The sequence below is a fragment of the Chlorocebus sabaeus genome, chromosome 20, assembly GCF_047675955.1.
Source record: "Chlorocebus sabaeus isolate Y175 chromosome 20, mChlSab1.0.hap1, whole genome shotgun sequence".
NCBI classification, from domain to species: Eukaryota; Metazoa; Chordata; class Mammalia; order Primates; family Cercopithecidae; genus Chlorocebus; species Chlorocebus sabaeus.
The window spans coordinates 130,007,318-130,030,805 of NC_132923.1; the positions used below are offsets into that span (position 1 = coordinate 130,007,318).

General features: G+C 39.2%; 1 protein-coding gene across 21 annotated transcripts in view; it reads right to left on the reverse strand.

The window, feature by feature from the left end:
• The window catches only part of CAMTA1 (calmodulin binding transcription activator 1), a 975,861-nt gene that overhangs the window by 927,271 nt on the left and 25,102 nt on the right, over positions 1-23,488 (reverse strand). For 18 of the 21 annotated variants that reach the window (XR_494523.3, XR_494522.3, XM_073007868.1 and 15 more), the window contains 2 exons: positions 12,630-12,699; positions 7,361-7,479 (listed from right to left, as the gene is read on the reverse strand). Coding sequence is in view for 19 of the 21 variants with exons in the window: in XM_073007868.1 (XP_072863969.1) it covers positions 7,361-7,479; positions 12,630-12,699 (189 nt within the window). In the remaining 2 variants the exon portion in view is untranslated. The remainder of the gene's footprint in view (positions 1-7,360; positions 7,480-12,629; positions 12,700-23,488) is intronic. The other 3 variants (XM_037985400.2, XM_037985395.2, XM_037985394.2) reach the window with 1 other exon arrangement.

Sequence of the window (23,488 nt, forward strand, 5' to 3'; positions counted from 1 at the left end):
ATGCATATATCTGAGTTTTATATTTGCATAAGAACTTCAATAATTAATTTTATACTGAGTTTTTTGTGTTTTTACGTAATTAATTCATCCAACAAATATTTATTGAACACTGACTATGGCCAGGTAAGTGCCACATAGTGAAGTAATAGTATAATAAAACTAGTTTAGATTGAAACTGAGGAAGACCCACAGGAATTTCTTCCTTAAAAGAAAATGTTCTTTAACATTTTATTCAAATGTTATAAATATTGCTGTACTCTGAGGGTGCAATTTACTTCTCTTACTATTCCTCAGTGTCAAACCTGCCTTCACCTGTCTCCCCTCACCTATGTGGGAGGACATTCCGCCCCAGCTTTTCAATATATCCCAAGGAGTGTTGCTGCTGCTGCTGAGGCACTGCACATTTGACACAGGCTGTCTGATCCCCAGGCTTGTGCATACCTGGATTTCAGTATCATGTATCTCACTTCATACTAGCAAAGCAAACAGAGGAACTATATTTAACCCAACTGCTATACAAGTATCACATTTAATTTGAAACTTCGTACTATATACTGTGTTCAAAAATTAAATAATGTCACTCTTAAAACTTGGCTCTCTGTGTTGTTTATATCTGCATTTTCATTTTTGCAATTTAATCAGAAAAGCCCTGCCTGGAACAAAATAATCTGGGACCGTTCAAACCACTAGCCCTGCCAAAAGCTAAACAAAACCAAGCTGTACCTAAAGGTTAACTGACTTTCCAAGTCATCAAAACTGAAATATCTCACCTGACTTTATGATTAGAGTACTGGTGCTTTTCAGCTTAGCTCATGTTTAGGAAGTCTGAAAAGTCCTAAATGATCCCCCAAAAATGTGTGTCTATATTTCAAAGAGATAACATATAAATACACTAGAAAAACCAATCACTGAAAAATTACAGCACTAAACCTAACACTCACTAAGTTACACAAAGGAAAAAAAATCAGAAACACAAAAAACACTCAAGATTATGTACCGACACCAAAAAAATGATTAAACAAATTTTTTAAAAGGTAAGGTAGCCAGGCACAGTGACTCACGCCTGTAATCCCAGCCTTTGAAGGACCAAGGCAGGCAGATTGCTTGAGTTCAGTTGTTTGGACCAGCCTTGGCAACATGGTGAAACCCTGTCTCTACAAAAATTTAGCCAGGTCCGTGGTGGTGAGCACCTATAGTCCCAGCTACTCAAGAGGCTCACGTGGGAGGATTGCTTGAGCCCAGGAGGTGGAGGTTGAGCCAAGATTGTGTCACTGCACTCCAGCCTGGATGACAGTGAGACCCTGTCTCAAAAAAAAAAAAAAAAAAGTAAGGTGGCTTGATGTTAAAAATAGTTGAAATAAAATATTATTTAATAATTCTTACATCCTTAAAGTCCATTTCTCTTACCTAAATATAAAAAGTTGTGGGGAAAAGTACCCACGATTTTTAAAGTTAGTTTCCTCCTATAAAAAGCATTATAATTATTATTCAAGTTTTGTTTTTTCTCCTGCAGACTCTTCGATATGGCTTAGAATGTATCAACCTATACTGCTCTCTATACAGACATTTTACCATTAAAAAATGCATTTAATATGACACTCTAAAGCTACCACCAAATAAAAACATCTGATGAAACTTTCTTTAAGGATCAGTACAAACTAGAATTCTATTTTGTTTGCTTACTCTAGAGAAACTGTCTATTACAGGAAAAACAAAAAAAGAACATTAGTACAAAAATAGTAACACATAAAAGTGATCTGAACATATTTAGGGAGAACATTTTCATTATAAAAGGTTCACGGTGCTGCATTAGTTTGGTTTTGGAAGAATGCCAAGTGAAATCTAGATCCAGAGACTAGGGAATGCAGTAGTTATATTTTACGTCAAACAGCTAATTAATGACTAAACAAAAGAATTTTCAGTCTGGACAACATATATAGAGTACTAATACATGTAATTATGAAATAGTCATTTGTGAATTCAGACAGTTGCGTTAGCATAATTATTTCTGGCTCTAGGCCTTAAAAATACTAACTTAAAATGCAGAAACCTTATAGCAGTTCACCTGATGAAGATGTGAACACCAAACTGACTGTGAAACAAGAGCTGGTTCTTTAATGAATGTGCTCTGTGTTTCATACATTCTCTCTCCCCTGCCCTGAATATAAAAGTCAGGCCTAATGCTCAAGTTACACACAGGTAATTTCTATTTTTAAAAATTTCTATTTTTAATACAGTTTTTTCATTATCCATAGTCCACATACTAACAGTCATTAAGAATCGAAACTATCAAAATACACGTAGGAGAAAAGTTTTTTTAAAAAAAGGAATCAAAACTACTTTCCTAAGAAATGAGTGTCTGCCACTTTTTAAAAAATCATAATGCAAAAACATACTAACTTTGTTACAACATTTTAAAATCAGACGAAGAAGCCAAACAATTCCATAAAACGAAAGGATCAGAAGTCACTAAATAGCTACAAGATCTTGGAAAAGTCAACTTGATATTGCTCTGTGGGACAAAACGAGGGATTATGGGACTCTAAAAGTCAGGCTGCAGGGGCTGAACTCCACCGTCCCCCACTTCCCGGCTCTGACTCTGGGTACATTAGTTAACATACCCATGGCCTCGGTTTCCTCATCTATAAGATGAAGACAAATAATCTATCTCATAGGATTAACTGAAAGATTAAATGTGATGATTCCTGTAAAGGACTTACTAGTGCCTAGCATACAAAAGATGTTCAATGCATGCTAGCTTCCATAATTAGTGCAGCCATCATCGCCTTCACTCCCTGTGTCATCTTTACAGCCTGAGGAACAGTGTTTGTGGCTGAGAGAGCATAATCTAAAATGGATTTGGTTTTAGATATAACATTTAATTTATTCTGCAATTGCAAATAACATCCAAGAAGGGAGAGGATTTTAGGTATTCCAACGGGTTACAAAAGGTTAAAAGCAGCTTAAGTAGGTCCAAAGATCTCTCTTACCTTCTTAGAGTCTTCCTTTTAGTGACTTTCAGCTTCACCAAACATTTGCATATGAACCCACAATACTAAGCCTATATTAACTCTTTTTAATTCAAAACTACATTACAGGCCAGGCGCGGTGGCTCACACCTGTAATCCCAGCACTTCAGAAGGCTGAAGCGAGTAGATCACCTGAGGTCCGGAGTTCAAGACCAGCCTGGCCAACATGGTGAAACCCCATCTCTACAAAATTATAAAATACAAAAATTAGCCAGGTGTGGTGGCACATGCCTGTAAAGCCACTCAGGAGGCTAAGGCACAAGAATCACTTGAACCTAAGGGGTGGAGGTTGCAGGGAGCTGAGATCACACCACTGCATTCCAGCCTGGGCAACAGAGTGAGATTCTGCCTCAAAAAAACTACATTACAGAATAGACTTGCTGTAGTTTAGGTTTGCAGGCCTTTGATTAAAAGCCTCGACAGTAAACTATAGAATGAAAGTTCCTAAGAATTAACAAGCAACATAGAAGAAATTAAGCCCCAAGACAGGCTCTATCCAGTATGCCCTCTTGACCAAAAAATAACTACTTTTTTTTTTTCTTTTTTTTGAGACGGAGTCTTGCTCTGTCGTCCAGGCTGGAGTGCAGTGGCTGGATCTCAGCTCACTGCAAGCTCTGCTCCCAGATTTACGCCATTCTCCTGCCTCAGCCTCCCGAATAGCTGGGACTACAGGCACCCACCACCTCGTCCGGCTAGTTTTTTGTATTTTTTAGTAGAGATGGGGTTTCACCGTGTTAGCCAGGATGGTCTCGATCTCCTGACCTCGTGATCTGCCAGTCTCGGCCTCCCAATGTGCTGGGATTACAGGCTTGAGCCACAGCACCCCGCCTAAAATAACTACTTTCTACCTACACTCCCTCATCTCTAAAAGGAAATGTTACCCGCCTTACAATACTAAAGTTTACAAATAATTATATAAAGTACCCAGTCACTAGTAAAGAACAGGTGCTCAATAAATGGTAGGATGGGGCCAGGCGCGGTGGCTCTCACCTGTAATCCCAGCACTCTGGGAGGCCGAGGCGGGCGGATCCTGAGGTCAAGAGATGGAGACCATCCTAGCCAACGTGGTAAAACCCTGTCTCTACTAAAAATACAAAAATTAGCTGGGTATGGTGGCGTGCACCTGTAGTCCCAGCTACTTGGGAGGCTGAGGCAGGAGAATTGCTTGAACCCGGGAGGCGGAGGCTGCAGTGAGCCAAGATCACACCACTGCACTCCAGCCTGGTGAAAGAGCGAGACTCCATCTCGGAAAAAAAAAAAAAAGGATGGAATGACCACCTCTCACTCACAAAACACACAGTATAAAAGGTTTTCTCAAACAACCACAAATATTTAAACCTAGGTCTGAGTAAAGAAATTCCTTATCAATATAGAGGAGTCACATTATACCCAGAAATTCAACTGTACACATCCAGCAGAGAGAGACAGCAAGCACGCACGAACATGGAAAACAGAGAAAGATGACAGTTGACATTTCATACAGGCAACTCCAGCCACCAGTCTTACTTTGTGAACATATGCTGTACAGGGAGTGAGATGGAAAACACAAATCTACTGTGCTCTCAACTGTGCGCATTCCCACACGCCTCTTCCAGTGTGAGCCCCTTAAGTGGGATCTAAGAAATAGAGTTTTTGTACAACACAGCTTCTAAATACAAGCCGACTACTTCATGTGGTCCTCAACAAAACACAGAAATCTACTCCAACTCTGGAAGGAAAACGGGCTCTTAATAAGGGCAGTCTGACTAAACTTTATGAGCAAGTCAAGGGATTTCACAGGCAATTTTGACTAAATATGATTTAGCATTACGTGGGACCACAAAGCCCCAATGAGAAACAAGTCCACTGAACTACGTTTCCTTCAGGTTTTCGTGTCAACATGAAGGATGGCAGGTTGAAAAATGTAAGAAAATGCCAATACTCAGCTAGATCAAAGACGTGCTTTAATAACAGCACTGATTGTTTTATTCCTCCTATTATCCGAGTCAGTTTAAAAAAAAAAAAAAAAGGGCAGGTTATCACAGCCACATAACATTCTGCAGAATTAACTATTCGTAGCGTAAGTCTTCTGCTGTCACACTTAATATTCCTCTATTTTTCCAAAGCCAAAAAATAAAACAAGAAAAAAGTCAAGGTCCTTTACAGAGAAATGAGTCAACCCGTAAATTCAGTTCCCTTGGAGGAGCTTTTGTCAGCTGAGCTGACAATTAACTGAAAGAACAGCCCATCCCAAGGGAAAGGGTGCGGCATGGCTTCACCCATCAGCTGTGCCAGCTCCTGCTGCCTCCACCCTTCAGAACACACGCTCCTCTACCTAGATTTCAGCATGAGTGATAGCTGACGCAAAACAATCCACGTTTTCCCATCTAAATCCTCAATGTTGCATTTCACCAGTCAGAGAAAGGGATGCATTTTCCTCTCTGTAATCTGAACTACAGCAGCCTCTGGCCTCCAAGGGAGTATGGGGACTGAGGTCCAGAAAGAAAATAAGGAACAACTTCTCATTTTTTCTTTTAATCTCATCCTCTATAAAAATTCTTTATTGGATGCTTTAAAATGTATCTAATATACTAGTAAGGTGCAAAATGTAAATAATTTAGAAGTAAATAAATATGTGAAAGTTGAAGGGTTACGTGAAAAGTTTCAAAAAGTTTTGAAGCCACTGATTGAAATAATCTACCAACTAAATTCCCAACACTGCTACATCCAGCTTTGTAAGACTCTTCAGGCCACTGATTTTAATTCACTAAGCAATTTCTGGTTTCAAATAGAATGTCAAATCATAATTAAAATAAACTGCCACAAGACACAGCTCCATGGGAAAAAATAAAATAAATAAGTTGCCAATTCCACAGGAAATATAATATTGAAAAATACATACTTATGGGTTGGGTTACATTTATAAATAAACTAGAACTAATATGTATAATAATTTGGTATCAAATCTATGTTTCAGGGAATACTAAGAAATACATTGAGTTTTTAAATAATTCGTAATCAAGTTCCAACTTATTAAATGGCTTCCAAATTATAGGATACTATTTTGCTGAAAGAGTAACAATCTATGATTAAGACTACTTTTCAGCATATCTACTTCATTTTCATGTCTAAAAATGTCTGAAATAGTTAATAAATAACTGGTTAAACAGCAGGCCTCTAAACTAGCAAATGTTTGTCAAAGCAAAAACATTCTGTCTGAGGGGAAAATATAATTTATGCAAATGATCAAAACATAGAAACCTTCAAAGAATTTTACAATCAGTTGAGACAAGGTAACAAAGCTGGAAGGTTCCAGTGAGTATTTCAATCTAACCTGTGATAAGGAAAGAGACTTTTATCCACATAACCTCCCACAATGGAAAACAAAAGCATTCTGAACTAGGAAGTAGTTAGCGCCAAAGAATCTTTAAAAAATAAGGTTCAACAGGCAGCACTATTTTCTTCCTGTGTCTTTTAACAGAACTGAGTGTCCAATAAGGGTAGGGCGCTACATTTGCTTTAACTTGGACATCAACGTTGAGCCAGGCACACAAATGGATTTACACCAACTTGACAAAACCAGCAACCCCAGTATTTGAATTAAAGGAATATAACTCCCAAACTGACGGATGTATACCCAATTCTCATCACCACACTAAACGGGTATTACCTTAAATTGAAATATTCAGATTTCAAAATAAAAAAGATGACAAAGCAATCCACGCCTAACAGAAAGACTCCTAGATCAAAAATTACCAAAAAAGGAAACATCATCCAAGATGATGAACTTTTTTCATTCTACTTCATAAATCTACTTTCTAATTGGATACCAAATACATAATCTACTGTACAGCCTTCAGTCTTAATAAAAATTCTTAGCATTAAGCAAACTTTCTTCATTAGAAAGGAAGAAAAGCTGTTTCACTCATATGAAGCCTGCCCTTTCCAACTCTACAGAAATTCACATTGTCAAGACACTACACATTCTGTGGAACACTGGGACTGTATATTTATTAATTCATGAAGACATAAGAACTAATGTTTAACTGGCATGCAGGCAGGGTTAACCACTAAATGCAAGACACTAAAACGCAAGAAAACAGACAGAAACTCATGCTACTTTAGTTAAGTCAACGTGCACATTTTATATCTTTCAATGCAAGCCAAGCAGATCAGAAACAGATCAAAAAACATGTTGGTTGGTTTCTGTCAAATCCAGATTAAATAATCTCATTTACAATTTCCTAGATCAGTATTTAAATTTAAAGCTAATATAAAGTAGGACTACGTGAAACAACCTAAAAAATGTGCCCTTAAAATAATTATACCCTTAAAAAAAGAAACTTATCTACCTCATTAGTGTTCCAACGGTGCCTCTCTTTTGGTAAACTTGAACATTTCGGCAGACATTCAAGCAGCTTTTTCGGTAAAAAGATTTTTACATGACTACTATTGCTGTTCCCATGATCATCTATAAAGAAGAAAACAATAAATTTAGAGAAAATAATAGATAAAATCACCTTTAAAGTACACTGGCAAAGTCAGAAATAGCAGCTCAGTTTAGACAATGTGAGACCAAGAGCATTAGAGGCCCCACTATTCCTCTTAGTTAATAACACTCATTTACGCATTTATCAGATAGATGGCAGCAGGAATCTGGTCAAGAGGTTTTAAAATAGGATCAGGCTTGTGCTCCATGACATGTGAGTGAACAGAGAAAATCCCAGCAGCTGCCCATAACCAAGAGTTTTTTTTTTTTTTTTTTTTTTTTTTTTTTTTTTTGAGGCAGAGTCTCTCTCTGTCGCCCAGGCTGGAGTGCAGTGACCGGATCTCAGCTCACTGTAAGCTCCGCCTCCCTGGTTCACGCCATTCTCCTGCCTCAGCCTCCCGAGTAGCTAGGACTACAGGCGCCCGCCACCTCGCCCGGCTAATTTTTTGTATTTTTTAGTAGAAACGGGGTTTCACCGTGTTAGCCAGGATGGTCTCGATCTCCTAACCTCGTGATCCGCCCGTCTCGGCCTCCCAAAGTGCTGGGATTACAGGCTTGAGCCACCGCGCCCGGCCCAAGAGTTATTTTTAAAGGTTCTTTCTCCATGTTTCGATGAAGCACATAAAAATTATAAAATTAACCTCACAAAACCCAAAAATCTTTTATTAAGCAGTTGAAAAAATGTTAAGTTTCTTAGGTAAGAAGAATTATAGTAATATATGACTATTTTGTTCATACATACTACTTCATCCCCTAGAATATAAATGAGATTTATCCTTTCAAAAGCAAATCACTAATCTTATAAATATAAGGGATTTAAGCCTGCAGTTAGCTACTCAGGTAATACAGAAGCTGGCCTTTCTAGGTCTGAACATAAAAAAATCATTTTAATTAACTTGATTTACATATACATATCTACATAATTAATGTATTTCATCAAAATGTAACTCTTCTAAATGAGTTAGAGAAAAAATAATTACTTTCAGACTGGATAGTATGTCTGAGTACCTAATAATCAGTCTACCTGATGCTTTCTAGAAGAGATCATTTCTTTTATATAACATTGATTTCACCCATTTATTTGCTTACGTATCACTTATTTTTTCACTCCTATAACAAAGTTCCTTTGCCTGGCTCAAAATTTCTCGCAAGCTTTGGCACATTTAGGTCAAAGTTACAAATTATTCATTCCAGGCTTTTTATGCTAAATAAGATCCCCAATATACAAAGGGTACATATAACTACGTACTAAGGAGCAACACATTAAAACATGAAAGACTTAATTTGCTCCAGTAAGTCACAGTCGAAACAACTTTTCCTGATATAGTAAGGTTTTATAACACTGAACTCAGAGTCAAGAGTCCAAGATCTGGCCCAGTTCTGCTACTTTCTAATTGTGTGACCTTGGGTAAGTTACTTAACAGTTTCAGTTTTCCCAAAGCAACAAGATTAAATTATCTCTAAATCTTCTCCAGACACAAATCCCCATAAAATTTACTGTCACTAAATAACTTAACATGCCTTACAATTAAGCAACCTTACATAAGTATACAGGCATTGCTTAATGATCTTAAAAGTGAAATACAACAATATCTTTTTCCAGTTATCTACTATAGCTTTGTTTAGTACAGTCTATTTTTTTGAACAGGTGAAAAACATCAAAGAATAAAAAATATTTTCTAAGGTCACAAAATCCTCTCCAAACATTTTTCATCTGATTAACACATTTCTTCTCAAGGAAAAGATCTTAAAAGGAAAATATTGGGCATAGAAATAAAGTCTAAAAAATTTACTACATCATATAGAAAGATTTTATAGAGATGAACTTAAGAGAGTTTTAGCGTACTAAATCTTTTTTGGTCCATGAACTACATAACCAATTGAATTATAATACCCGTCCTCTATTTCTATAAGCAGTATAAAAACTTTAAAAACCTAAAAACTGACTGCTTTTAAGAATCTTGAATTTTAATTTAATAGGAAAATAAGATTAAACTTTTCTAAAATCTTCCTGTGAAACCAAAAGGAAACTGTTCAACTAAAAGAAAGTTCATAGAAAGTTCTGTATTAATTACACACTATAAAACCTTGGCAATTTTATGTGCTTATGCATGCTCCCTGCACTTCATCCTCCCCAGGGAGGTACCATGGGCCATAAAACTTTAAAGCAGAGAATACCAAATCACATGAGCCTTTACCTCCCTTCTCTCTTCCCCTAAAGTAGTTTTATTCCCATTTTTTAAAATCCCCCATGATATGTACAATTCTGAAAGTAGAGGTGAAATTCTAAAATCTATACTCAATTCAAATATTCAACATTTACAGGTACCTTTTATGAAAACGGCACTATACTAGTTGCTCAATGGATGGGCTTGCTCTGAATTGTATATGAACAGTCATATCTCTGAGAAAGCTATCAGCCTGAAGTACAATTCTGAACACTTACAAGCAGAATATCAAACCCCAGCTTCTTTGTTTGTGATCACAATCTGATGTTAATTTTCTGTTCTTTTAGTCTCTTTGAGGAACCCAGTTACTGTGCGGTATATAAAGAGTGTGTGTGTGTGTGCGTGCGTGTGTGGTGTGGTGCTTATGTAATAAAGGTACTCTTCTCAACAGCACAATTAACTGCTATAGAAAAGGCTTCAGTCTTCCACTCTGATACCAAATCAGGCAGTGGTAAATGTGACCAAAGAGCAAAGGGGCAGGGCTATGTAAGCACTCTCTCAATCTAGTTTCTAAACATTACACTTTACATGGAGGTGTGGCCACAGAGTCAAAAGGAAAAGGAATATGACTGGCCAATGGGTTCCCTTTAATCCGTTTTTAAAGTGTACCATTTCCAGAATTTTAGGTTCATGCTGAATATAAACTGGATGTTTTCAAGAAACATAACAATGGATAAGTTTTCCCACTACATTATAAGGATTCCAAGTTTAATACTGAGAAAAGAATTACTAGAATTTCAAATAGGCAAAATATTAAAACTCATTATTTTAAAATTTCAGTGTTTCTACAGGCGAAGTGGGATAAAGAGAAACCTTGATTTTACACTGGAAAAGAACTGTTTACATGGCTATACTGCATAAAAATCTGTTTTTAAATCAAAACCTACTTTTCAGTCTTTTGGGGATAACTAAAAATGATAAAATAACTAAATACATGTGGCAGTTTTTAAATCCTAACAGTATCTTGAGTGAACAGTAAAATTAAGGCATATACTGGTTTCAACTGCATCATTCAGTATTGAAAACAAACAGTTAAACTTTGACACTGAAAAGTGGGAGTGTCAACCAAATGACAGTAAAACATTTCATTATCATTATCTAACAAAATATACGTGTATGATATTAGACTTTACAAAATAATTTTCTAACGTACTTCACAATAAAAAAATAACTAGTGAGGCTCTTGAAACTGACAGATGATTTGCTTGGCTGACAGCTGTAATTCTAGAGAATGAACTATCCTTTCTAGTCAACCTACAAGGTGTAGTATAACATAACTAAAACTTCCCAAAATGAAAAAAAATGTTCATTCACTTAGGCAAAAAGCAGAATTATTGTTTTCATGTTTTGTTTCAAAAAAATGAGATTTACATTGCCAAATCCTTTACTTTATAAATCTTTCTTAAATCCAAAGAAATGTATTTGACCTTTTCCTTTGAAAATTCTGTGACTTCTGCCAAGGTAAATTATAACTATATTAACTAACCTAGAAATGATACATTCATTTTACTTTGATTCATAATAAAAAATAATGTTGGTTCTATGAATAATAAAGAACACTGTTATTCAACCAAGTTGATTACGATTAATCTTTCAAACTCTAGACCAAACAGTGCATCAAATTGCTAAATCTTATTGGGAATATCTTTGATCAACAACATGGAGTAGTAAAATCAAAAGGAAGCTCTACAGTTTTTTGTTTAGCTCTAATTATTATGTGCTTAGATTTAATTAGTAGGATAGGAACTGACTGAGGAAAACATAAACATACATTGTTATATTCAAGTCAGCATAATGCTCACAGCAGCAAATACTGCCATTACTAACCTAAGACCTTCAAATCACCATATACCCAAAATACATATTAATTAAGCACTATGTGCCAAACATTGATCTGATTTTGCATTATTCTTTTCCAAAGTCTCCAAAGTGAATTAAACCTAGTAGTAATTCTCCAAAAGATTTGTAAAAGGTTAAAGAAACAGAAACTAACAGCTTTTTAAGTAGAAAAATATAATTAGTTTTGCTATTTAACAATCCCCTTCCTGTTCTTAGAGTTGTGTGATGATCAAATCTTACCGCTTCTATTTTTAGGTAGCCCAGATTTACCTTTTTCCTATTGATCGTATTACAAAATCTTGGGTCCAGGTTTAGGTCAAATCATAACTCAGGTTCAATAAACTTCTCACTGTTTACCTACATTTACATTTTCAATCTAAAAATATGTAGGAGGGGACAGATAAAGTGAGGGCACAGAAGCCCTGTAAGCCATCACTGGGACATTCTCTCCTCCTCTACTTCATTCAATTCCAACTGGAAGTACATGTGATTAAGTAAATCTCTTCTCCATTATCAATTAGGGAGTAAACATTTGTGGGACTCTACTGTGTATCAGGCACCCAGAAAGGATCTTACATTGCACTCTTTCATTTAATCCTCACAATAAAACACAAGGGCTTAATTACTCCCATTTTACAGAGGAGGAATGTGAGGCTCAGATTAATTTGCCCAAGATCCACAGCTACTGAGTGGCTCAACTGGGATTCAAACATGACCTGTGGCTTTTCCCACGATACCACACTGCTCCTACTCTAAGTCACCTGGTATTGGACACTAGAATTATAGAAGTGTCGTTTTAGTATCAAACATTTGTAAAGTGCTTTGAGTTCTCCGTGTGATTAAATCTTTTGCCTTTTTTAATCTCCACAGAAACTTTATGAGGAGAGCATTCTTTTTGCTACCCCAGAAGGATTAAGTAACTCATCTAAGATCACACAGCAGTTAAGTGCAGAACCCAGGTCTTCTGAGTCCGGGCTGAAGGCTGTTTCCACTGCACTAGACGATAATTACTGTCACTGCCAAGCCCACCCCTTCCTGTAAGTCAAAAGCTTTTTCAAATCCTACCTTCTATAGGTGGCACGGTGTTGAGAACACAGTAGGTGCTAGTTCCGCAGAATACACTTTGGGAAACGCTCTAAGGAAACAGAAAATAAAATGTAAAACTAATCTTCCAAAAAGATATAATCTGGCTCTTCTGTGATATTCCTACCAAGATGCAAAACCTGAATCTAATCATAAGGAAACATCAGACAAATCCAAATCAAGGAACATTCCACAAAATGACTGGCCTGCAATCCTCAAGAGTGTCAAGGTCATGAAAGTCAAAAAGGACTGAAAACTCTTCTGTATTAAGAAACTGAAGAGACAACCGGTTATGACCCAGGGTTCTGATTAGATATTTTTCTACAAAGGCCATTGCTGGATCAACTGGCAAAACAGCAACAGGACTTTAGGACTGGACAGTAGGAATGTCTCAGTGTTAACTTCCTGGTTGTGATGACTGTTCTTGTGGTTATGGAGGAGAATGTTCTTGTTTGTAGGAAATACACGATCAAGTATTCGAATGATGGAACTTGTCGGCAACTTATCCTCAAACGGCTCAGGGGGAAACCGTTCTTTGCACTGCGAGCTTAAGGCTGTTTCAAAATTTAAGATACATATGTGAGAAAAGGTCTACGCTGATGAACATACATAACTTGTGTAATTTGTTTAAATGGGAAGGAAGTATGTGTGCTGTACATAGAGGAAATTTTTGCTAAGAACCAATGTCACATTCATTTTGAAGCTCAGTCAACACCAACAACATTATTAACCATTTCCCAACAATAAACCCAACACCCGACTCACCCAAAAAAAATGTGCAGAATGCCAACTAGTATTATGGCATGGGAAGTGACGTCAAGGGGAATTCCGTTAACAAGAAAGAAACAAGGTCTCTGGCTCTCAGGCTGCTTCACACAGATAAAACTAAGTATTTCACATAAAACCTACACAATGGTAACTTTTAAAAAAAAGAAAGAAAAATTTTTGAATCTTGACAGCCAATTATTTTCAATCCTAAAAATATCTTTTTTGTTTGGTTGCAGTATTAAATAAAATTTTAGATTATTCATCTTACATTTTAAACCATATATTTATACACTTAGAAAACCAAAGATAGTTTACAAGTTCAACAACCACCCTCAACATTTTATATTTAAAAGCTACCAGGCATGGTGGCTTGTGCCCATAGTCTCAGCTACTCAGGAGGCTGTGGTAGGAAGATGGCTTGAGCCCAGGACTTTCAAGGCTGCAGTGAACCATGGTAACACCACTACACTCCAGCTCCAGCCTAGGCAACAGAGCAAGGCCTCATCTTTAAAAATAATAATAAACAAATAAATTAATTAATTTGGTGACTCACGCCTGTAATCCCAACACTTTGCGGGGCCAAAGCAGGTGGATTACTTGAGCTCCTTAGGAGCTAAAGACTAGCCTGGATAACATGGCAAAACCTCACCTCTACCAAAAATACAAAAATTAGCCAGGCATAGTGGCACACACCTGTGGTCCCAGATACTTGGGGGAGGAGCTGGGGTAGGAGGATTGCTGGAATCCAGGAAATTGAGGCTGCAGTGAGCCATGATCACGCCACTGCACTCCAGCCTGGATGACAGAGTGAAACCCTGTCTCAAAAAATTAATTAAAATAAAATAAAATATAAAAAGTTCAGTTCTACCACTTACTAGCTGTCCTTAGGAAAGTAATTCAGGCCGAGCGTGGTGGCTAAAGCCTGTAATCCCAGCACTTTGGGAGGCCGAGACGGGCGGATCACGAGGTCAGGAGATCGAGACCATCCTGGCGAACACGGTGAAACCCCGTCTCTACTAAAAAAAATACAAAAAAACTAGCTGGGCGTGGTGGCGGGCACCTGTAGTCCCAGCTACTCGGGAGGCTGGGGCAGGAGAATGGCGTAAACCCGGGAGGCGGAGCTTGCAGTGAGCTGAGATCCGGCCACTGCACTCCAGCCTGGGGGACAGAGCGAGACTCCGTCTCAAAAAAAAAAAAAAAAAAAAAAAAAGGGGGCTTCCAGGTGGATACAGGCCCCCTCACAAATAGGAAAGTAATTCGACCTCTCTATATTACCTCATCCAAAAAGGAAGAGTGGATACTTCTATCTCTCAGGCAGGAGGAGGACTGGATAACACATACCCAAGTGCTTTCAATTCAAAGGCACCACTCAAATACAAAACTCTATTGTTACCATGGTTAATGAGGATGAGCTTAATGTTAACAAATTCTAAGAACAAACAGGACTGCCTGAGTTATTTATTTGTTGTTGAATTTGTTTGTTTTGCTCAGACTGAAGTGTAGTGACAGGATCTCAGCTCACTGCAACCTCTGCCTCCCAGGTTCAGGTGATTCTCCTGCCTCAGCCTCCTGAGTAGCTGGGACTACAAGTGACCACGTCTGGCCAATTTTTGTATTTTTAATAGAGATGAGGTTTCACCATATTGGAAAAGCTGGTCTCGAACTCCTGACCTCAAATGATCTGCCGTCCTCAGCCTCCCAAAATGCTGGGATTATAGGCATGAGCTGCCATGCTTGAGTTTTTTATGCCAAAAAATGTTGCAATCTGACTAAAGTTGACTTCCACTAATTTTTTATTTTCCTCTCCCTTATGTCCATGATCAAGTGCTTCAGAAGTCAAATTGTTTTCAGGGTCCATATAAATAAAGTCTTTCTCTACAATATGACTCCTAGCTACCCGGATAACCACGAGCTCCTTAATTCTTTCTTTACTATTTCTGTAAAATTCTTGTTCTAGGACTGTTTCCCTCTCCAATTTAACCAATAGTAGTACACTGAGCCGGGCACAGCGGTCCACGCCTGTAATCCCAGCTACTCGGGAGACTGAGGTGGGAGGATCACTTAATCCAGGAATTTGAGCCTGAAGTGAGCCATGACTGTGCTATTGCACTCTAGCTTGGGTGACAAGAGACCCTGTCTCTTGTCAGGGTCTCTTGTCACCCAAAACAAAAAAACAAAAAAAACAAAAACAAAAACAAGAACAAAAACAAAAACAAAAGTAGTTAACTATGATAACATCTGTGGTAACAGTTATGTCTAAGGATTCACCCTATAAACTAGACAAGGCTTGGAATTCATGTATCCTTTGGAAAATTCAACATTACTTTCTACCCATGACTGTGAGCATGGAATTATCATACATTAGGAAAAGTGGTTCATGGGAAGATCTCCAATAGGGGAAAAGTCAGCAATACGCTGACTTCTTGTAACATCTGCAAGAGTCGCCAGTAACAGCCCACTAATCACATGAATGTAATATCTCATTTTAATTTAGTTTCTGAATTAAAACTTGAAATTTTACAATGTTAAAAATAATGTCTTACATTCAAGGCTTAACACTTCCTGGCTTCCTACTATCAAAAACTGACGGTATAACATTACCATTTGAGATATCTTAACAATGGTCTTAGGTGAAAAGTGTTTAAAAACCACTTTGGTTCAGTGGGACACACTAATGAATAGCTTCATACAAAAGGATTTTTCTGTAATCCCAGCACTTTGGGAGGCCAAGACGGGCGGATCACGAGGTCAGGAGATAGAGATCATCCTGGCTAACACGGTGAAATCCCGTCTCTATTAAAAATACAAAAAAAAAATTAGCCGGGCGAGGTAGTCCCAGCTACTCGAGAGGCTGAGGCAGGAGAATGGCGTGAACCCGGGAGGCAGAGCTTGCAGTGAGCCGAGATCACGCCACTGCACTCCAGCCTGGGCAACAGAGCAAGACTCCGTCTCAACAAAAAAAAAAGGATTTTTATATCCAACTTCAAAGTCTGACAATAAGTAAATCAGTGACAGAATATTTGAAATAATAGGAAGAACTGGGCACTAAAATAACATATGACACAGAAATATCATAGACAAAAACCAATCATGCTTTCTCCACAGCACTGCATAATAGTCTCCATAGTTAACTAGGAAAGAAACAAAAGTTAAAACTGAAATCAAGTCATTCTATCTTCGAAAACCATAGGTTCTCAAAACAAATAAGCCAAAGCACAAAAAACTTCCATGATAAGAAAGGGCTACCTTGTACTAGACACCTCTGTGCCAGACGCTGGGCCAGGAATTTTCACAGGACCACTTTGTGTTTTGATCTCCCTCTAGGCGCCTGTCTGCAATACTGGGGCAGCTCTGCCATAGAGGGAGGCAGGCTGGTCTTAAGTACCTGCAGAGCCGCGGTGGTGGTGTTCCAGTCCACTACTCACTGCTAAGAAGTCTGGGCAAATCAGTGAGCCACTCTGTCCACAGGACAACAGTGGAATGGAAAAGCACCAGCTTTCAAGTCAGATCTGGGTTCAAGTCCCTCCTCAGAAGCAGGTCTTCAAGCACCTCCCCCGCTGACTCCGCACTTCAACTCAGACCCCTCACCCTTCAGGAAGCCTCTCGCCCACAGGCTACCTTTGGAGTAGCCTGTCTTTTCCTCTCACAGAACACATCCTTCTTTATGGCAGCTCCTTCCATTTGTTCTACAACAATTAAAGGAGCACTTAACATGTACCAGACACTGTTCAGGAGCTAGGAGACAGCACTGAACAGGACAGACAAGGGTCTTGTCCTCTTGGAGATATATTCTAGTGGGGGGAAGGCAGATGGTAAATGGGACACTCTCCAATAGGGGTGAATTCCTATAAAGGAAATGAAATGGAACGGTGCACTACTGTAAAAATGTGGTGGAATGGTTTTCATTGTTTCTGAATGCATAGCCATGTTGGAGTGGAAGGAATACTTGCAGCATCAAGAAACCTGGACTCCACCATTAACCAAATCAATGATTCTCAGCCTGAGCCAGTCACCTAGTGAGATCTCCAAAACTCTGATGCCAGGACCAATCATGTCCGAATGTCTGGGGATGGGGCCCAGGCCTCGGTATTTTTTTAAAGATCCCCAAGCGATCCCAAGATGCATCCAAGGTTGGCAACCACTCAAATAAACAGTTGTATGACGCTGGGCAACTCTGACTTTCCCAGTTTTCTCAAGAGTCAATTTTGGGTAGTTGACCTTGAGCAGAACTTCTCCAAATGTAATGGGCATGCGGGTTATCTTAGGATCTTCTTTCAATGCAGGTTCTGATTCACAGGTCTAAGGGAGGCCTGAGAGTCTGCCTCTAACAAGCCCCCAGGTGATGCCCATGCTGCAATGAATGGCCACACCTTGAGTATCAGAAACCAGACGATCAACCTAAAAGATCGGGAATTAGATAAATGATCTATAAAAGATCCTTCCAGTCCTAACATTCCTCAACTGCATAATTCCACTAATTCCTAGAAGATTAAAAAAGTACTTTCATCTGTTAGTACATACTATAATACAAAACTATACCAGAATATCCACACAAGATAATTCATAGAAACTCTAGGGACAGTTACTCAAGTATAGTGCCCAGTTTCTGCTGGAAGTACCCAAGAAGGCTGGGCATGATGGCTCACGCCTATAATCCCAGCACTTTGGGAGGCCAAGGCGAGAGGGCCGCTTAAGCCCAGGAGTTCAAGACCAGCCTGGGCAACATGGCCAAACTCCGTCTCTACAAAATATTAAAATTTTAGCCAGGTGTGATACTGTGTGCCTGCAGTCCCAGCTACACGGAAGGCTGAGGCAGGAGGATTGCTTGAGCCTGGGAGATCGAGGTTGCAGTGAGCCATGACAGCACTACTGCACTACAGTCTAGGCAACAGAGTGAGACCCTGTCTCAAAAAAGAAATAAAAAATAGAACTACCCAAGAGGAGAGATGCAGAGCTCTATAATATATATTCCCTGTTTTCAAAAAGTATACTATCTAATTGAAACAATACTTTTTAAAAAGTTAATGAAAAAATAATATATGACTTAAAGGTTAAAACAAGGGACAGATGATAGCAGTATGGAAATTCAGTAACTACCTGGGTATCAAGCAGAAACTCTTTGAAGCCTTGGACTATGTTTTATCCATTTTGTCTCCATTCAGAGAACCTAGATCAGCATGTTACACACAGGCAAGTTCATTGTATATGGATAATATATACATATATTAGAGTTTTGGGAAGATGGATTAATGAAACAAGATGCTATATAGTAAGAAGTGATTACAGGCTTTGGAACAGAGACACAGCATAATGAAAACCATATTTACCATTCTTTGAAATAAAGACAAAGAATATTTAGGTCTCCACAGAATGAAAGCTGAGTCTGAAACTCTTAGCACCTTTACTACACTTACTAGTTTTGCTTAGCATCCTAGGCACCGTGCCTAGATAGTTAGGGAGGCTAACTGCATAATGGCTCAAATACCATAAATATTCACTTCTTGCTCAGGTAAAGTCCAAAACAGATGTTCCTGGTGGGCAGACTGTTCTCCCAGCAGTGGCTCTGCTGCCTGTGCTCCTTCCACCTCGTGGCAGAAGACTTTCTAGGTCACTAGGCCCTCTGCATCCAGCCAGATAAGGAAAAGGCATGATACCCATGCCCCAAGAGTTTCAGGGGCCAAGTCTGGAAGTGGCTCACTTCATTGCTCTCCCCCCACTGGCTAGAATTTGGTCACGATTGCAAGGGGGACTGGAAAATCCCCAGGAAGAGGAGGAGATGGGTTTCATGATCCGCTAGCAGTCTCTGCCACAGTATCTTCTGTAAACTGCTTTTTAATTACAAAATAGTCACTCCTTTCAGAAATGTCTTCTGCTAACCTACAACTCCATTTTCAATCCCTAAGGCCATTCGGGATCTAAAGCCAATCCAGGAGGTTTCCTTCTCCAATAAATATTTTCCTAACATACTCGAAATGAGATTTTATCAAATGCATCCTTGAAAGGATGTCTGGCTTGTTCTTCCCAGTATCTCCGGTAATACTTAATACAATGTCTGGTACACAACACAAGCTCAAATTACTTATAGAATTCATAAATTAATAACAGTCCCCCAAGTTTATGGAAAGGAAAAAGAATGGTCCTATCTCTTGTCCTGGTGATGGTGGTGGAATTTACTAAAAGCCTTCTGTCTTTTTCAAGCACATCTCTTCCTCTAAAGCCACCGAATTGTCACTCATCCTCTTGGTCACTTTGATCTGCTGTGTCTTGGTACTGCGCCACTGAGACACAAGCAAAAGACTGAACAAGCCGTGGCTCGAACCTGTAGTCCCAGCTACTCGGGAGGCTGAGGCAGGAGGACTGTTTGAGTCCAGGAGTTCAAGGCTACAGTGAGCTGTGATTGTGCCACTGCACTCCAGCCTGGACAACAGAGCAGGAACCCATCTCTAAAAAATTTTTTTAAAAAGAAAAAACTGTAGATAGGACCTCTTAGTCCAGCAATGTTGCAGGTATTTTTAAAGAAAGGAACCTTGGCTGGGCGCGGTGGCTCAAGCCTGTAATCCCAGCACTTTGGGAGGCCGAGATGGGCGGATCACGAGGTCGAGACCATCCTGGCTAACACGGTGAAACCCCGTCTCTACTAAAAAAATACAAAAAATTAGCCGAGCGTGGTGGCGGGCACCTGTGGTCCCAGCTACTCGGGAGGCTGAGGCAGGAGAACGGCGTGAACCTGGGAGGTGGAGCTTGCAGTGAGCCAAGATCGTGCCACTGCACTCCAGCCTGGGCGACAGAGCAAGACTCTGTCTCAAAAAAAAAAAAAAAAAAAAAAGAAAAGGAACCTTATCCCTCTATTCATTCAAGAAATCAAGCAATATGATAAAAGTTACTTTAAACCTGCAAAAAAAAAAAAAAAAGTAAGAGGAGTTGGGGAAATACTCAACAGTTTTCACAGACACCAAGAAAACCAAACTAAAATTTGGGGCTAGAGCACAATTATTTAATTATTATTAATTTATGAATAAATGAAATATTAATTTATGAATAATAAATTAAAAACAGCAGAAGGTCTGTGAAAAGACATGATTTGGAGATACTCCCTAAAATCAGGTTAATGATTTTATGAGATGGACAATTCAACATGCACCTCAAACCCAAGTAACTTTATTCTTTTTCTGAACCACAAAAGGTTAGTGTGGGAAAAAATTACGTGCTATGGTACGAAAATACTTTGTGCTCACATATTACCACTTTTCAAGAAGTTTAAAATATGCCATTAAGTGCTACTATACTATAATAACCCTCACAACTCCCCTATGGGATAGAGACAAAAATTAAAGTATACAGTCAAGTTAAAAGGAAAAAGTCTGGTAGGCAGCCGACTTCCTACTCCTGGGGCAGGCTAAATAAAAAAATGAAACAGTAACCTCTAAGGTAATTGGGGCACAAACCATTTTAGGCTCTCAAATTGAGTTCAACACCTAGAATTGAGTTCAAAAGCAAACAAGTTGCTTGAACAGACTACAAAACAGTTCAAGTTCTACGAGGCTGACACAGGAACTAATATTACAATATATCAAGCCTGATTTATGGCCTGAAAAATCAGATTAATTGATTCTCTATTACCAGAGATGCATGTAAAGCATGTTTAAAGTGATTTCACGATTTTTTTAAAATTATTCTTTCTAGATATGAATCACAGTATCATTAGAATTTTCATAAATTTAATTTGGCTGAGAAGCCAGTATACTCGACAGTCTGAAAATAACCAAAGAGCACTTACTCGATGTCCACATTTTTACAAATAGATTCCAGTAGAATACATTCAGTAAAAAAAAGTGCATAAAATTTAAAATACTGTTTTAGTAGTACTTATTGTTACTAATACTAACGATAATTTTGTTTAAATCCTCAGAGACAGCATTGTAAAATATCAACAAAATCAACCCAACAAACTAGGCATTCTATTCAACATTACACATGTATAACAAGCATTTTCATATATAAAATCTTATTTCGATCCTAAAAGGTAGCAAAGCACACATTAAGCCTATTCTAGGAATGAAGACACCAAGACACGGGTACAAGGCACTGGGCAAAGGCCACAGGCTGGGACGCGGCAGAATTAGAACTAGACCAGTTCTCCCTACACTACTGTGTGATTTCCACAAGAACACACGGTTCTCTCCCTAATCATGCAGCAATGTTTCTCCACAAAGCAACAATGCAAAAGTGTGGGCAGAAAAAGGAAGTTAGTTGCTCTCAGGGAAAGCTAAGGCAAACGCTCCCACTGAGGAACACCGAGCAGGTTAGCTGGGAGGGAGACATCCTAAAGGAGAGGAGAGCAGTGGAACAGAATGCTACCACGTACCCCTAGAAGCTGATCTTGTCTAAAGATCTTCCATGCCTCTCAAACATTTTTTGGTCTATGAACCACAGACCACCATGACCTATCACTACTTGCTACTGCCCAAAGAACTAAAACCTCATCAAAACTAAAGAAGAAAATGACACAGTTTCTCATAACACTGCAATGAGGCGGACGCCAAGAAAATGGCAGCCACAGCCCCGGAATGGAGGTCAGCTATCTGGGAACCTCCCTTAATCCGAACACAGCCAGAATTAGGAAGGAAGCCAAGAACACTCCGAAGGCCAAAAGTGCATTTTATGAAGTCCATGCACAAAAGCTCATGTACTCTGCTGTGAGAAGAGCTTCTCCGACCCACATTCGTAGCTTGATTACTACAAAACTACTCACAGTTCTAATATGCTTAATTATCAGGTTGCCAAGCCCAGAGATCAGAAGCAACAAATCAGAGGGGAAAAAATATAGCTCAAAACTGACACACAGAAGCAAAAGAGTGACAGGAAACACCAAGGTGAGATTGTTTTTTAAACAATAGAAATCGGACACAAGGATTTGAAAGATATAGCAGTTGGGGGTCATTTATCATAAAAGCAAACTCTCTACTCAAAAAACCCAAATCGCAGTGTTAAATAAAGCCCAGTTTAATAAGCTACATACAACATAATGAACCCAAGTTATTAAGGAAAATGTAAGTTCAATTCCATGTGTTCTACTTAACATAGAGAAAAAGGTAGCACAGTTTAATACCTTTTGTTTGCATATTACTTTGTAGTCTATAAAACACTTCATAAGAATTACCTCATTTGATCCTCAACAAAACCATAGGGCAAGAGGGCAGATAATCCTCCACTGGTCAGGAACTCACTGGTAAATGGGTTTATCGGTGGCAAACTATAACACAGATGGGTTTGTCAGTGGCAACCTATAACACAGATGGGCTTGTCGGTGGCAACCTATAATACAGAATGTTCAATTGCCTAACAGGAGAGAGTACATAGAAGGCACATGAAGACACAGGGCACGGAAGGCCTCCTGAGAAGCGTCACCACCTGACTATCCCAACTTTCAACTGGAACTGCACTTCCAAAACTTCTGCCATGAAAGCTCCCATTCTTCCATCTGCATCTTCCAGGGCCTCATCTGAAGAACTGTTATAACGCCTTCTAATCACATCACCGCCCCCCTACCGTGGAGGACAAACTTTATGATGGACCTTCTATGATCCCCACCTCTTGATGTCTTGATGTTAACGGCCTTTTTTGTTGTTGTTGTTGGACACGGAGTCTCGCTCTATCACCCAGGCTGGAGTGTAGTGGCGCGATCTCGGCTCACTGCAAGCTCTGCCTCCCGGGTTCATGCCATTCTCCTACCTCAGCCTCCCAAGCAGCTGGGACTACAGGTGCCCACCACCACGCCTGGCTAATTTTTTGTATTTTTAGTAGAGACGGGGTTTCACCGTGTTAGCCAGGATGGTCACAATCTCCTGACCTGGTGATCTGCCCACCTCAGCCTTCCAAAGTGCTGGGATTACAGGCATGAGCCACCACGCCTGGCCAATGCTAACAGCTTTGTGTAACCTCCTCCCCCAGACTGTGGGCTGGACCTAGCAAGTCGCTTCTAACCAGCAGAACACAGCAAAGGCAATGGGCAGACTGACTTCTCTGTCTTGCTAGAGACTGTCCCTGCTGGCTCTGATGAAGTAAGCTGTGGT